Source organism: Chroicocephalus ridibundus, chromosome Z (genome assembly GCF_963924245.1).
Source record: "Chroicocephalus ridibundus chromosome Z, bChrRid1.1, whole genome shotgun sequence".
In the NCBI taxonomy this organism is placed as follows: Eukaryota; Metazoa; Chordata; class Aves; order Charadriiformes; family Laridae; genus Chroicocephalus; species Chroicocephalus ridibundus.
The window spans coordinates 49,413,938-49,427,889 of NC_086316.1; the positions used below are offsets into that span (position 1 = coordinate 49,413,938).

The following is a 13,952-nucleotide window of genomic DNA, read 5'->3' on the forward strand; positions in this document are numbered from 1 at the left end:
ATATATGAGTCACTTCACTGTCCTGAGTAAGTCTATTGAAGCTGAGTTGCTCGTGTGAGTAAGTGATTCATGGATAAGTCCCTGCAGTGTAAGCCCCCACTGCATTACTTCATTTGTTTAATGTTTAAAACTCTCCCAACACTGTGCGGGGAGGGTGGTTTTCTGCCACCTACAAAGCTGGGTGAATTACCTGGAACACTGCAAAGTGAACTTTATTTGTGTATTTTATTGCCTCTGTTTCAGGTCCGTTGAGGTCTATAATGAAAGATCTGCAGTCAGACGATAATGAAGATGAGTCAGATGAAGCAGATGAGAATGACAACGATTCTGAGTTGGAACGACCTGTAAATACAAGAGGAGGAAGCAGGAGTCGAAGGTGAGTGTCCTGTGATTGCAAGTAGCCTGGCGGCCAAGACGTTGTGCATGTTAGTAATGGGTTGAGGTCTAATGTTCTCAAAGAGCGCCGAGTAGCAAATGGGCAGAGAATTCAGACTCTCTTTTTAACGCATATGCATCTAAAAGTGCCTCTTCTGAAAACTAACAGAATTAGCCATTCCCAATACAAACTATTTCTGTACTAATCCATATGGTTATGATGATTCTCATTCATTTGACTTTCCTTGATTTCATGCCATTGTGACTTCAGGGGAGTAGTCTCTCTGGCATAATTACTCTCCGGCATGAATGAGATAAAATTAAGTCCTTCAATTGCTGGATGAGCTATTCGGTACATAGTATCTCATTTTCAAGATCTCTCCGCTTACCAGTTTTAGATTAGGTTGTTAAATTGGATCAGAAACAATGGAATGTGAATTTTAAGTAATTTCTGCACTGCATGCAATAGATAATATGTAAAAGTGCAGACAGACGGTAAAGCAAGCATCTGTCACAGAAGTTACTTATTAAAATATGCCTCTGCATCCTAGCTGCAACCCAAGACCGCGTTCCAAAAATCCTCTGTTCTTTGGGCAGCCTGAAACTCCATCTGAAGGTTATGGGAAACCTGAAACAGTCTCTCTAGAACCTTTTCATAGTCGGTTCTCTATCTGATAAACAAGGTTTTGCTGTGACTGCACAGCACCTGACTGCCACTGTCAGCTACTGCTTAAATGCGAAGGTAATAGGAAAACAGTAATGAATGTCACCTGCATCCCTGGCACAACTTTAGCAACTGGAATCAAGGAGAAAAAGACCAACATGACTTGCAGTTAGATAATTTGTTCATGTCAGTGATTTTATAAAGGACTGTCTCAAGCTCAACTTGCCTCTAAGTGTGGAGACTTTGTTTCATTTTTTTCTAACAAAAACTTAAGGCTAATTTTTCTCTATCTTTTTTTTATCCCAAATAACTATTTTTTTTTTCTTCCAACAAATAAATATTCCCTGTTGTTCCTAAGTAAATGAAGGGTGAGACTGACTAGGAACTTAGCTTTTTCATGTGGTCTCTCCTGAGATGCTAAGGTTTTAAATTTTAGCCAGGAAAAAGAGTGTTATTTATGACAAGAGACAAGGAACTTTTCAGTGAAACACTTCTCCAAGTGGGAAATACAGCTGTTTAGAAAGCTTTTAGAAGAGCAGAGAAGTTTCTGTAAAAAAACAGTCTCCTCCTTGCACGTGGCTGTAAATGGAGATACAGACTTGCCGTTTTAATGTTCTAAATATTTCACTGTTTTTCTAATGTTAGCTGCTGTTAACGGGACGTGTCATCTCAGCCAAGTGCAGCAGAGGCAGACAGCCTTGTTCTCCATGCTATGGAGAGGTTTTTCCAGAGTGCAGCCCCACTCGGATGCCTCTCTCCCACATGATCTTGATTAATGATGGCTTGCTTAGCAAGGGGTCATTCTTAGTGTCCTACCGCAAAGTGCAAGCTCAGTTCACCCCTGGTAACAGCGCTTTTTTTTGGGGTGTAATCGCTTGAGTCTGTTTTTCCATAGGGTTAGCCTGAGCGATGGCAGTGACAGCGACAGCAGTTCAGCTTCCTCACCACTACATCATGAGCCAGCACCACCTTTACTGAAAACCAACAACAACCAGGTAAAGTCAGGATTCGTAAATGCAGTCATGGGGAGCTGATAATGACATTCTGATTACTTCAGTGCAGTTACTTGGTCTGTAAACTGACATCAGAGCTTTTTTTTCAGGAGAAGTAGTATTTGGTTTAGCAAATACCACAGACCAAAGTAATGTTTTCATTAGCATTTTAAGAAATGTATCCTTTCTGTATGAATTAGCTTCATAATGCAATGCTAACTGGTTTTACAGCATCAGTCGTACAAGTGATACAGGTTTGGGTTTGTATCAAGTGGTACACGTTTGCATTTGTATGAGCAGTAGACAAAATTTGCATCAATAGGCTCATTGGGCAATGAAGCTGGTGAAGGGCCTGCAGAATAAATCTTATGAGGAGCGATTGGAGGAGCTGGGACTGTTTGGTTTGAGGAAGAGGAGGCTGAGGGGAGACCTCATCACTCTCTACAACTACTTGAAAGGACATTGTAGAGAGGTTGGTGCTGGTCTCTTCTCACAGGTAATTAGCGATAGAACAAGAGGGAATGGCTTCAAGCTGCAGCAGAGTAGGTTTAGGCTGGACATCAGGAAAAAATTCCTCACAAAAAGAGTGGTCAGACACTGGAAAATTCCTCACAAAAAGAGTGGTCAGACACTGGAATAGGCTGCCCAGGGAGGTGGTGGAGTCAACATCCCTGAATGTGTTTAAGACTCATTTAGATGTGGTGTTGGGGGATATGGTGTAGGGGAGAACTTTGTAGAGTGGGGTTGATGGTTGGACTCGATGATCCCAAGGGTCTTTTCCAACCTAAATGATTCTGTGATTCTCAGGAGTTTATTCATTCGTCTTTTCCCCTCTCTCCTACCAGTGTTTATATCGAAGATACAATATTTTTTTACTTCACTAGGAGATGTAATAGTTTTTACTTCACTGTCAGGGTATTTGTTTCATATCCGAAAGAGCTAACATGGTTACTATTTTTGAGATTAGGAAAGTAGGGTAGTTCTGTCTTTCAGAGAAAAGAAATTAAATAACCTAGAGTTACAAAATACATCAGGAACAAATGAAAATTAGAGTTTGAGAGTTACCTCACCAGCTACCCCCAGTCACCAATAAAGTAAGGCTCTCTAAAAATAAAAACTAATATTCTTTTAAAAAAAAATAATCATAATTTGTCACTTGTTTTAGGGAACCATAATTCACTCCCAGTGTCAGGACCACTTGGATCATACACAAAGCAGTCATGAAATTTACTGACTGGCAATAAATGGCTGCTTACAGTATTGTTGTAGTTAGAATAGCTTGTACCTGTATTAACAAAAGTTTATGGTTTAGGTGGTGAGTTTTATGGATGCATCTTTACTGTGTCTCTTAGGTTAACTGCTTCAATTATCTGGCAGAAATTATTTACTTGTCATTGTTTTTCTAATAAGATTTCCAGTACAAGCTTACTGGTAGTGCAAGGACAAAACATTATCCATGTCAGTTAAGTTCAAGTACACTGTGTAGAACAAAACTTAGGGAGTAGTTTTTGCACAGAGAGAGGAAGGAGATTCCATGCACAGAAGGCATTCTTCTTATCCACCAGAAACTCTGCAGGCTTTTCTAAGTTGATCTATACAGGAGCGACAAGTTTTTAAGAGAGAGTCTTTTGGGGAAAAAAGCAAACTGTAATGATCAAGAATGTTGTGTTCATTGGAGACATAAACTCAAGAAAAATAAAACCACCTATCTGTGGTTTGTTGTTTAATGAAGACTTAACTACAGAGGCAATGTAATTGTTAAGTAATTTTAAGTCTCAATATCAGCAGCCCACTCAGTCACATCTTTCATGTTCCTTTCCCCTTTGGTCATCTAACAGGCGGCCTCCATGCTCATTTAGACACTCCAAACAATAGCAGTGTGCCAGCTAAAATTGAATGTCACATACCTTCTTCCATTTTTGTAATTGAGATGAATTTTATAATTGAGCTGAAAATCAGAAATTTAAGAAAGCATTATAAGAAATCAAATTGAACAGACCGTAACCACATTTGAAGTCCCTGCTTGGTAGCATAGTGCTGCTTGCCAGGATGATGATTTTGACTGATGAAATCAGGCTTGTGTTGACTAAGTCCATTCATAGAACTAAAGAGCTAAGACAGAGTTAATATTTCTGTAAGCTTCTCAGATGTGATTAGTGCTGTGTGTCATCTAAACAAGAGTGCTTAAGATGTGAGCATGGTAAGGAATCAGCTTTTTCAATTATACTGTGCCCTTTCTAAGGTTCTATTTGAAACCGAGAATTTTCTTCCTTTAAAAACAAGGAAAGCATCTAAAAGGTATTGGATCCATGCCTAGAGGTATGTTTTTTGTTTTGTTTGGTTTTGTTTTTTTGTTGTTTTTTTTTTTTTTTCAAAACAAGAGTTTTTCTTCCACTGGCCTACACAGCAGTAACCCCAGGGGATGTTGAATCAAAGAACTGGGATTTTTCTTTGGAAAAGTATGTTTTGCTTTCTGGCCATGCATCACTCCTGGCTAAGTAAATCTCCCATCATCTGTGATCATTTATTTTTCTTCGAGGTTTTTCAGAAGAACTGATCATATTCCAGGTTGGGAATGACATGGTGATTTATTTTTTATTTTTTTTAACTCTACTTTTAGCTTCAAAAAAATGTGTGTTGTGTGTGGAAAAAATCGGAAGACCAGTAAACAGTTCTGTTTCCCCAAAATATTCCAATATTCCTCATTTTAGTACTAAAATTTTCATATTAAGCATGGTATTCTGCTACTTGTTGACATGCTGCTGCTCTTGGCTGTGATTCAGTACTGGATGAAGCATTCTTGGTTTGTCTATGGTAGTAAATGGCTTTGTATGGCACTGAAGGAAGGGTTCCATAAAGTGCAAGAGAAATTACAGTCAAACTTTTTTTTTAGTTACAACTGATTCATTCATTTCAAAGATTATGTTTCAAAATCTCTATTGTAGCAGAAAAGAGACAGCGTTGGGGAAAAAAAAAAAAAAACAGGAAAAATATACTGATCATGTTACATTTCAAAGGCAATGAAGAGTACCTCAGCATCATTTTGTATCTGCAGAATCAAACCCCTTACCCTATCGGCATGCAAAAGATACAAAAAAGTGTTGACGAGGCTTTAAATGACATTAAGTGAATTCTATTAAGGATTAATAATAACAATATCACCTCATTCCAACAACTCAGCATTTTCTGCTGTAAGCTGTTTTTTTCTGAAAAATATGAATTAATGAATGAAAAGCTCAGTTTTGAGTTTTGATCACATTTTCTCCAGATGTTATATTCTTTGTGTTATTAACTGATAGCAGAATTTTTTATATGTAATTGTGTCCAATGATGCATTTAATTTTCACAGGATTTTCTTTCTTTTCCAGATTTTAGAAGTGAAAAGTCCAATAAAGCAAAACAAATCTGATAAACAAATGAAGAATGGAGATTGTGATAAGGTAAATGAGAATGAGGTAACAGTAAACTAGTCCAGAATGTGGTATTAATGGATTTACTAAACACCAACCTTAGCTACAGAATGAAAATCTGAGTAGTTAGTACATCTTGGCTTTGGGTTTTCTTAGGTGCAGATCTGTCTCTTTTTTTTTTTTTCTGTAATTCTTTCTTCTTATGTCCTATTTTGAAAGTGTTTTCCTTGTCTGCAATACATGTCATTTGGCAAATGTCAGCAGTTGGGAATCTGACATCTATTATTTATTTTATCTACTCTCCACCATGAGTTTGCATTGTGCTTCAGAGATGAAGTGGTAATTTTTGAAGAGGAGAATTCACAGCTGTATTCCTAGCCAATCAGTCAATCAAAAAAACCCAATTACGTATTTTCCCGAATCCTTTCTGAGGTCTGTGTGTTAGGAAGTGGCAGTGTGATTTAGGATGTTAACTAGAATGATATGAACCAACAGTGACCATTTAACACTGAGAAAGACATTCTTGTTTAAAATCATGTCAGCTGGCTACGGGTAAGAAGTCTAAGTCATTGTGTGAGTGAGCATAGACCAATTTCCCAGTGTGGACAAGTTTCTCTGAAGGTTCATATTTTACAGGTATTAGTGTAAACTTTATGATAATGTGAGTCAGGAGACCAAAGTTTCAGTATATGTTGCTAGATTTTCAGTGGCCTGATCCATATGCTTTTTGGTTTCTTATGCTGGGTGCTGTATTTCTCTCTGCTCAAAAGAAAAAAAGGTTTCTGATGGCTCAGGCTGAAGGAGAGAGTTGTTAATTGGGTGGAGAGGTGGGACAAGTTTGACATCCCAGGAAGGAGGACAGTGGAATTTACCATTGGATTAACCTTGCTTGATCTTTCTTCCCTTATCTCCTTGTTGACACAGAAAATTAATTATGGAGCTTTAGGGAAAAAGAGGGATTTGATTGTGAGCCTTTGTGTTTGGGCCTTATGTGAAAAGGTGGGAGATTTTTTTAGAAAAAATACTTTTTGCCACAGTTCAGATATAGAGATTATCTTCTACAACAAACGACCACCTAATAAGATTTTCATTGTCATGAACTATCTAAAAAAACCCACAAAAACATGTATTTGGGTTGTATTAAGCTAGAGAAAGCCAAACTACTAAATGAGAAAATTTAGCTCAAAGAAGATTTAAAAAAAATTTTCATTTGTACTGTTTTTGAAGACATCTGAAGTTTTTGAAATACATAGCTATGACTTAATTAACAAGTTGTTTATGGGGGGGATTTGTTTCTAGGCATATCTCGATGAACTAGTAGAGCTCCACAGAAGATTAATGACATTGAGAGAGAGACATGTACTGCAGCAGGTGAGGAGCACTCTCATGCAATATCACAGCGTGCTCATTGAAATTGTGAAGTTACATCTATTTTTTCCCCTTCATCTAAAACTCTATAATCAAGTTTAGTAGCTTTCAAGCCTATAGAATCCATATACAGCCCATTGCCACTTTCAGTGCAGCTTAGGGAATTCTTACACATACTTTAAATTGTGTTGTCACACTAAATGACAAATATAAAAAATTGCCTTTCTGAGCTGAATTTCTCACCAATTCAGTGTTGTTTCTCAATGTACTGTATCAATAACTATGAAAACAGGATGGGAGAATGGAAACAGCTGTGCACTATGACTTGGTACAAATCTTGTTGCTTTTTCCTGAAAATGACCGACATTTTCTCTGAAACAATTAAAGGTGTTTTCTACGGCAAACAGAAAACATGGAATTCAAAGCATAGCTCACTTTGGGCAAAACCACAATCTATTCATTGAGTCTTCTGAAGTCATGCAAGGAGTAAAATATGAAAATGCACAAACCACGAATGCTCCAAATTTATTGAAAGGTTATGCAATAGTAAGAACAAAGAATAACATTCTTTGTTTTGGGTGGCATTGTCAGGTACTATTGAATTACAAATTGTGAAGCATTGTTAACAAAGCAGATGTAATTGTAGCACAGATGGTTTTATTACGTTTAGTGCAATTATGTGCCAGTTGTGGACATGTTGTGAAGAGGGAAATTTTTACCACTTCTATATGATTGCAATCATTCATTAAATTTCTGAACACTTGGATAGTTGTGTTAAGAATATTTTGTAAGCCCCAACATTAACCTGTTTGTTAGTTCAGGCTCAATATTGTGAGTAAAGATGAGAAAACAATTGAGTTGTCAGTCAAAAGGAAGACTTTCATTAAGGATATTCTTAGTTAAAGAGGAATTCTGATAGCTTTGTCAGATTTCATGAGTTATGATACACAATGATGCATATTAACTATACTTCATATTTAAGATACTGATGTTTCCCAAGTTCCCTTTTGTCTACAAAGGGAACCAAAGCACACTTTCAGATGTGGCAAGGGCAAATTTCTGTATATACTTGGCAATTACTGTGCAGGATGCAAAAAAGGTAGGAATTGCAACACCCTTTCCACTTTACATTATTCATTAATTCTTAGCGAGGTCATATGAATAGCTGGAGTCCATGGAGCTCCACTTGGGCATAGATGAAGACCCAACTGAGAGCTTATGGGTCAAGATTAAAGGGAACACAGGGGCAGGGGACATTATGGTAGGGGTCTGCTACAGGCCACCTGACCAGGACAAGAGAGCAGATGAGGCCCTCCATAGACAGATAGGAGCAGCATTGCATTCACAGACCCTGGTCATCATGGGGGACTTCAACCACCCTGATATCTGTTGGAAGGACAACCCAGCAGGGCACAAGAAATCCAGGAAGTTCTTGGAGTGTGTTGATGACAACTTTCTTCTTCAAATGGTACAGGAGCCAACAAGGAGAGGAACTATGCTGGACCTTGTCCTAACCAACAAGGAGGGCTGGTGGCGAGTGTCAAGCTGAAGGGTAGCCTTGGCTGCAGTGATCATGAAATGGTTGAATTCAAGATCCTTCGAGCAGCGAGGAGAGCGCGCAGCAAGCTTGCTACCCCGGACTTCAAGAGAGCAGAGTTTGGCCTCTTGAGGGACCTGCTTGGCAGGATAACATGGGAAAAAGTACATTCCAAGAATGAAGAAGTCAGGCAAAAATGCCAGGAGGCCTGTGTGGATTAACAAAGAGCTCCTGGACAAGCTCAAAAGCAAAAAGGAGGCCTACAGAAGGTGGAAGCAAGGGCAGGTTGACTGGGTGGAATACAGAGAAACTGTCCGAGTGACCAGGAACCAGATTAGGCAAACTAAAGCCCAGATAGAATTAAATCTGGCTAGGGGCATCAAAGATAACAAAAACTTCAATAAGCACATCAAGGGTAAAGGCAAGACTAGGGAAGATGTGGGCCCTCTCAGGAAGGAGAAAGGAGACCTGGTCACCCAAGATATGGAGAAGGTTGAGGTGCTGAATGACTTTTTCACCTCGGCCTTCACTGGCAAGGGCTCCAACCACACCACCCAAGTTGCAGAATGCAAAGGCAGGGTCTATGAGAATGAAGAACCGCCCATTGTAGGAGAAGACAAGGTTCGGGACCATCTGAGGAACTTGAAGGTACGCAAGTCCATGGGACCAGATGAAATCCATCAATGGGTCCTGAAGGAGCTGGCAGATGAAGTCCCCAAGCCGCTTTCCATTATATTTGGAAAGTCGTGGCAGTCTGGTGAAGTTCCCGCTGATTGGAAAAGGGGAAACATAATCCCCATTTTCAAAAAAGGAAAAAAGGAAGACCCAGGGAACTGCAGACCAGTCAGACTCACCTCTGTGCCTGGCAAGATCATGGAGCAGATCCTCCTGGAAACTCTGCTAAGGCACATGGAAAATAAGGAGGTGATTGGTGATAGCCACCATGGCTTCACCAAAGGCAAATTGTGCTTGACAAATCTGGTGGCCTTCTACGATGTTGCCACAGCATTGGTAGATAAGCGGGGAGCAACCGACGTCATCTACCTGCACTTATGCAAAGCGTTTGACACTGTCCTGCTTGACATCCCGGTCTCTAAATTGGAAAGGCATGGATTTGATGGATGGACCGCTCAGTGGATAAGGAACTAGCTAGATGGCCGCACTCAAAGGGTTGCAGTCAATGGCTCAATGTCCACATGGAAACTGGTGACGAGTGGCATTCCTCAGGGGTCAGTACTGGGACCATGCTGTTTAACATCTTTGTCGGTGACATGGACAGTGGGATTGAGTGCACCCTCAGCAAGTTTGCCAACAACACCAAGCTGTGTGGCGTGGTTGACACGCTGGAGGGAAGGGATGCTATCCAGAGGGACCTTGACAGGCTTGAGACGTGGGTCTGTCCAAACCTCATGAAGTTCAACCAGGCCAAGTGCAAGGTGCTGCACCTGGGTCATGGCAATCCCAGGCACAAACACAGATTGGGCGGAGAATGGCTTGAGAGCAGCCCTGAGGAGAAGGACTTGGCAGTGCTGGTGGATGAGAAGCTCAACATGAGCAGGCAGTGCGTGCTTGCAGCCCAGAAAGCCAACCGCATCCTGGGCCACATCAAAAGAAGCGTGGCCAGCAGGTCGAGGGAGGTGATTTTGGCCCTCTACTCTGCTCTCGTGAGACCCCACCTGGAGTACTGTGTCCAGCTCTGGAGCCCTCAGCACAAGAAGCACATGGACCTGTTGGAACGGGTCCAGTGGAGGGCCACGAAGATGATCAGTGGGCTGCAGCATCTATGCTAGACAGGCTGAGAGAGTTGGGGTTGTTCAGCCTGGAGAAGAGAAGGCTCTGAGGAGACCTTATAGCAGCCTTCCAGTACCTGAAGGGGGCCTACAGGAAGGATGGGGAGGCACTCTGGATCAGGGAGTGTAATGATAGGACACGGGGTAACAGTTTTAAACTGAAAGTGGGGAGATTTAGATTAGGTATTAGGAAGAAATTCTTTACTGTGAGGGTGGTGAGGCACTGGAACAGGTTGCCCAGGGAAGTTGTGGAGCCCCATCCCTGGAAGTGTTCAAGGCCAGGCTGGATGGGGCTTTGAGCAGCCTGGTCTAGTGGGAGGTGTCCCTGTCCATGGCAGGGGGGTTGGAACTAGGTGATCTTTTACGGTCCCTTCCAACCTGAACCATTCTGTGATTCTGTGTCAATAAAAAGTGAATCTGAAAAAGCTACTGTACTGTAAATTCATGCCCTGGTTTTGCTTCCTGAGCACTTAATTTCCCAGTTGTCCAAGGCAAAGCTTTTGAATGGTTTCACTTCTGGTAAACCTCTGTAGCCAGTATTTTGCAGTTACCACCCTCACGGGAAAAAATGTTTCTTGTTTATTTTCATCTCTTGCTCTGCAGAAAAGGTTTTCAAGCAGATTTTTATTCTCTTTCCCAAAACTTCACATGAAGCCACCTAAGCCCTACGCTCTGCAGGCTGTCGATACAGCCTCAGTGAAGGCTGGATTTATGGACGGATGGTGCAGGGTAGGAGAGTGGTGCAGTTCTGTACTGGCAGCTGGTAACTGCGTAATACTGGCTACAGAGGTCTACCAGAGTTCAATGGAAGAGCCACACTACTTTAACAGTTGTCTGTTAGCCAGTCTGCACTAGCAAATGGTCTCTGCAGTTATAAAACAAATAATGCAGTTTGGATTTAAAGCCTTTAATCCCTTAATGTTCTGTAGTTCGTTAGTTCATATGGTTTTATCAGTTTACAGAAATACGTTCACAATATTGAATGCATAAGTTGCAGAGGATCAGGCTTCTCTGCATTACAAATAAACTTTCGTCCCATCTTAAATGTCCTTACTGCTTTGCAGCTATGTAATTAATGTAAAATATTTCCCAGTAAGCACAGAAATAAAAAGAGTACTGAGCTGAGAAAGTTTTTAGGAATGAATGGGAAACTTTTGGACCAGGAAATATAAGTATATAGAGACTATAGGAAGTACAGGGGTCAGGAGAGCAAGGGATAAAACTGCAGAAGGCAAAAATATGCAACAGAAAACTGTGAATACCTGCAAGAGGTTTTAAAGATGGTGGCAGCGTTGAAGTGGAATGGTGGTGGAGTTCTGTGTTCCTGAGTGGCAGTTGTCATCTCTTTAGTTTATGTTGGGGCAGGTAATAGTCTCTTGCATGTGTCAAAGTCTGCTGCCCACAGACTTCTAGGGAATTTTTAGAGAAGGGACTTGGATGAGAAGAATGAAGGCATTTGGTCATTCAAAAGCGCTGGCTTTTGAAACTTCTGCTGAGCAATGTTTAAAGGAGAAGAGAGGTTTTTGCAGTCTCAATTATTACCAAGTCCATAGCCATGACAGCAAATGAGAAATGAGAAAAATATATCTGTTTGAGAAGGTGGCTCTTTCCCAAGAGAGGCATTTCTCTTTGAGAGACTTTGTTAAAGGAAGATGAAATAAATCCACAAGAAAGAGGGAGGAGGCAGGAGAGATGTTATACTGAACTGCAAGTGCCCAGATGTGTAGCTAAGTAATCCTAATGTAAAATGATACTTATATAAGAATTGCCCAAGAGGGAGAAGGCAGGTGTAAAAGAACATTTGACCAAGAAATTAGTCCTGAGGAATATTTATGTGAATATTCAACCGTGGCTGAACAGAAATTGGCCTGAAATTACATTTTAGAAAGAAATATCTTTCCCACTTCTCTCACTGTAAAGAAAAGGTTTAGGATTTACAGTGATTAGGCTTTTTTTCTTTTTTTTAAACTCTGTTTTGTAGTGAAATAGTAGGGATAACCAAATGTGCAATTAGGTGTTAATATGGCATGTCCCATATATTCAAATATGGCTGGCTAAAGCTGGGTGCATAACGCTGCATTTTCAGTGCAGATGATGGTTAGCATGACCCCATGAAAGTCAAAGTCTTCTGGTAAGACTTTGCCTCTGATTTTCAAATCTCCTTGAAGATTCTCCTTAAAGAAATCTCCTTAAAGCCAGTGCGCTAGACAGCACAGGCATAAGGAAGAAATTGGGAGTGTGCAGCACCGCTGAAAATTACATTGCTCATGTCCACAAGGTGCTTAACTTCAGATGGCAGCTATCTTCTGAGAATTTTCTTCAAGGGGCAGCTTGCAGGTCTGGAAACTATCAAATGGCTTAAAGCCCTCCATAAATTGAAAAATGACTATGTCATTAGTTGCACTTTGGCTTCCTTAAACACACATACACATTTGCTTGTTTAAAGGCAGATAAATAGTTGTACTATGATGGATAATGATGAAACTGGGCTGGAGAGGCATTATGTAAACAGAGATGTACATTACAGCAGAAAAGCAAAGTGTACTACAGCAGAAACGAATGGGATATTTTTGTTCTTTGCAGCCTGAGCCCTCAGAATAAAACACTTTATTGCTGTATTTTTAATATTATAACTGTCAGACTTCCTGGCAACTAATCTCAAACTTTTACTCTTTTTCAAGTATATCTGAATAGCATAAGGGTGCATATGCTAATACTGCAAGTTATTAATTCCTCATTGACTGGCACACAGGCAGGTGTTTTTCATTGATCTGTCTGAGTTTATCTCGATAGATTTTTGTACATCCATTAAAATTTTTCGGGTTCATTTCAGTCTGATTTACCAGGTGCCCTGACATCGTGGCTGTATTTCTTGAGGGCTGGATGATAGATAAGTTTAAAATGTTTATATTTCTCTTGGTCTAGAGCTTAAAAGCCCAAAGCAGAACTTGATCAATAAAAGTACTTACCAATTTTTAAAAATATACAGTGTTGTTTAAAAATGTTTTAACACTTTATGTAATCTTTGTTTCTAAAATCACATATATTCCGTAACACAAGGAAGCGTTAGACAGAATTGTTCAGCATAGCTACATCCTCCTGGCCTTGGCTTCTGTAAACTACTTGTGCAGCCATTTATTTATCACACATGTGGACACTTGGAGACCAAACCTGACATTAAATTCCTAACTTTACAAGAGGAGGCTTGATTGACTCCTTCACTTCTCTTTTAAATGAAGCTCAAGAAAGTGCTAAAAATGAGTATGACAAATAACACATATCAAAGTTTTGTTCTGGTAACAATCAGTTTTGCCCCATTTGATTATTTTTTTCTCCTCCTGTGTTAACTGCAGAACAGTAGGTAATGGAAAAAGTGTTAAAAGAATCTGTGAATCAACAAGTGGACAAATGAAGTTTGTGATTTTAGACTAAAAATTCCCATATGGAAAAAGAATTAAAGCAAATTTAAATGAAGTGTTAATAAAAGCAGGATTGTTCCTAAGTACTTTCAGAATTTTGGACAACTGCAAACCAAATTAAACGGATTTTACTTTAGTTTTTTTCCAACCTGGAAAATGGGAGGTGATTGGAAAGGGGGATTTTTACTGTAACAGGCATTTTCCTCTTACTATTTTATCTTGCTTCCATTCTGTTTAATCCACTCTGGGCTGTGTCAGGCCATGCCTGACAATACACATGAAGTTATTTCATGTATCGTCAACATAGTCTTTTCGTCTGTGGTCTGTGGAGAAAAAAAAACTATCTGCTTACGTAATGAAATGGGGAGTGGAAAATTACAAAATATTTTGTTTAAAT

General features: G+C 39.9%; 1 protein-coding gene across 1 annotated transcript in view; it reads left to right on the plus strand.

Annotated features, from left to right (window-relative positions):
- MLLT3 (MLLT3 super elongation complex subunit) overlaps positions 1 to 13,952 on the plus strand; it is a 130,496-nt gene that overhangs the window by 113,148 nt on the left and 3,396 nt on the right. The window contains exons 8-11 of the mRNA XM_063320973.1: positions 244 to 376; positions 1,935 to 2,034; positions 5,400 to 5,471; positions 6,741 to 6,812. Coding sequence (XP_063177043.1) covers positions 244 to 376; positions 1,935 to 2,034; positions 5,400 to 5,471; positions 6,741 to 6,812 — 377 coding nt within the window. The remainder of the gene's footprint in view (positions 1 to 243; positions 377 to 1,934; positions 2,035 to 5,399; positions 5,472 to 6,740; positions 6,813 to 13,952) is intronic.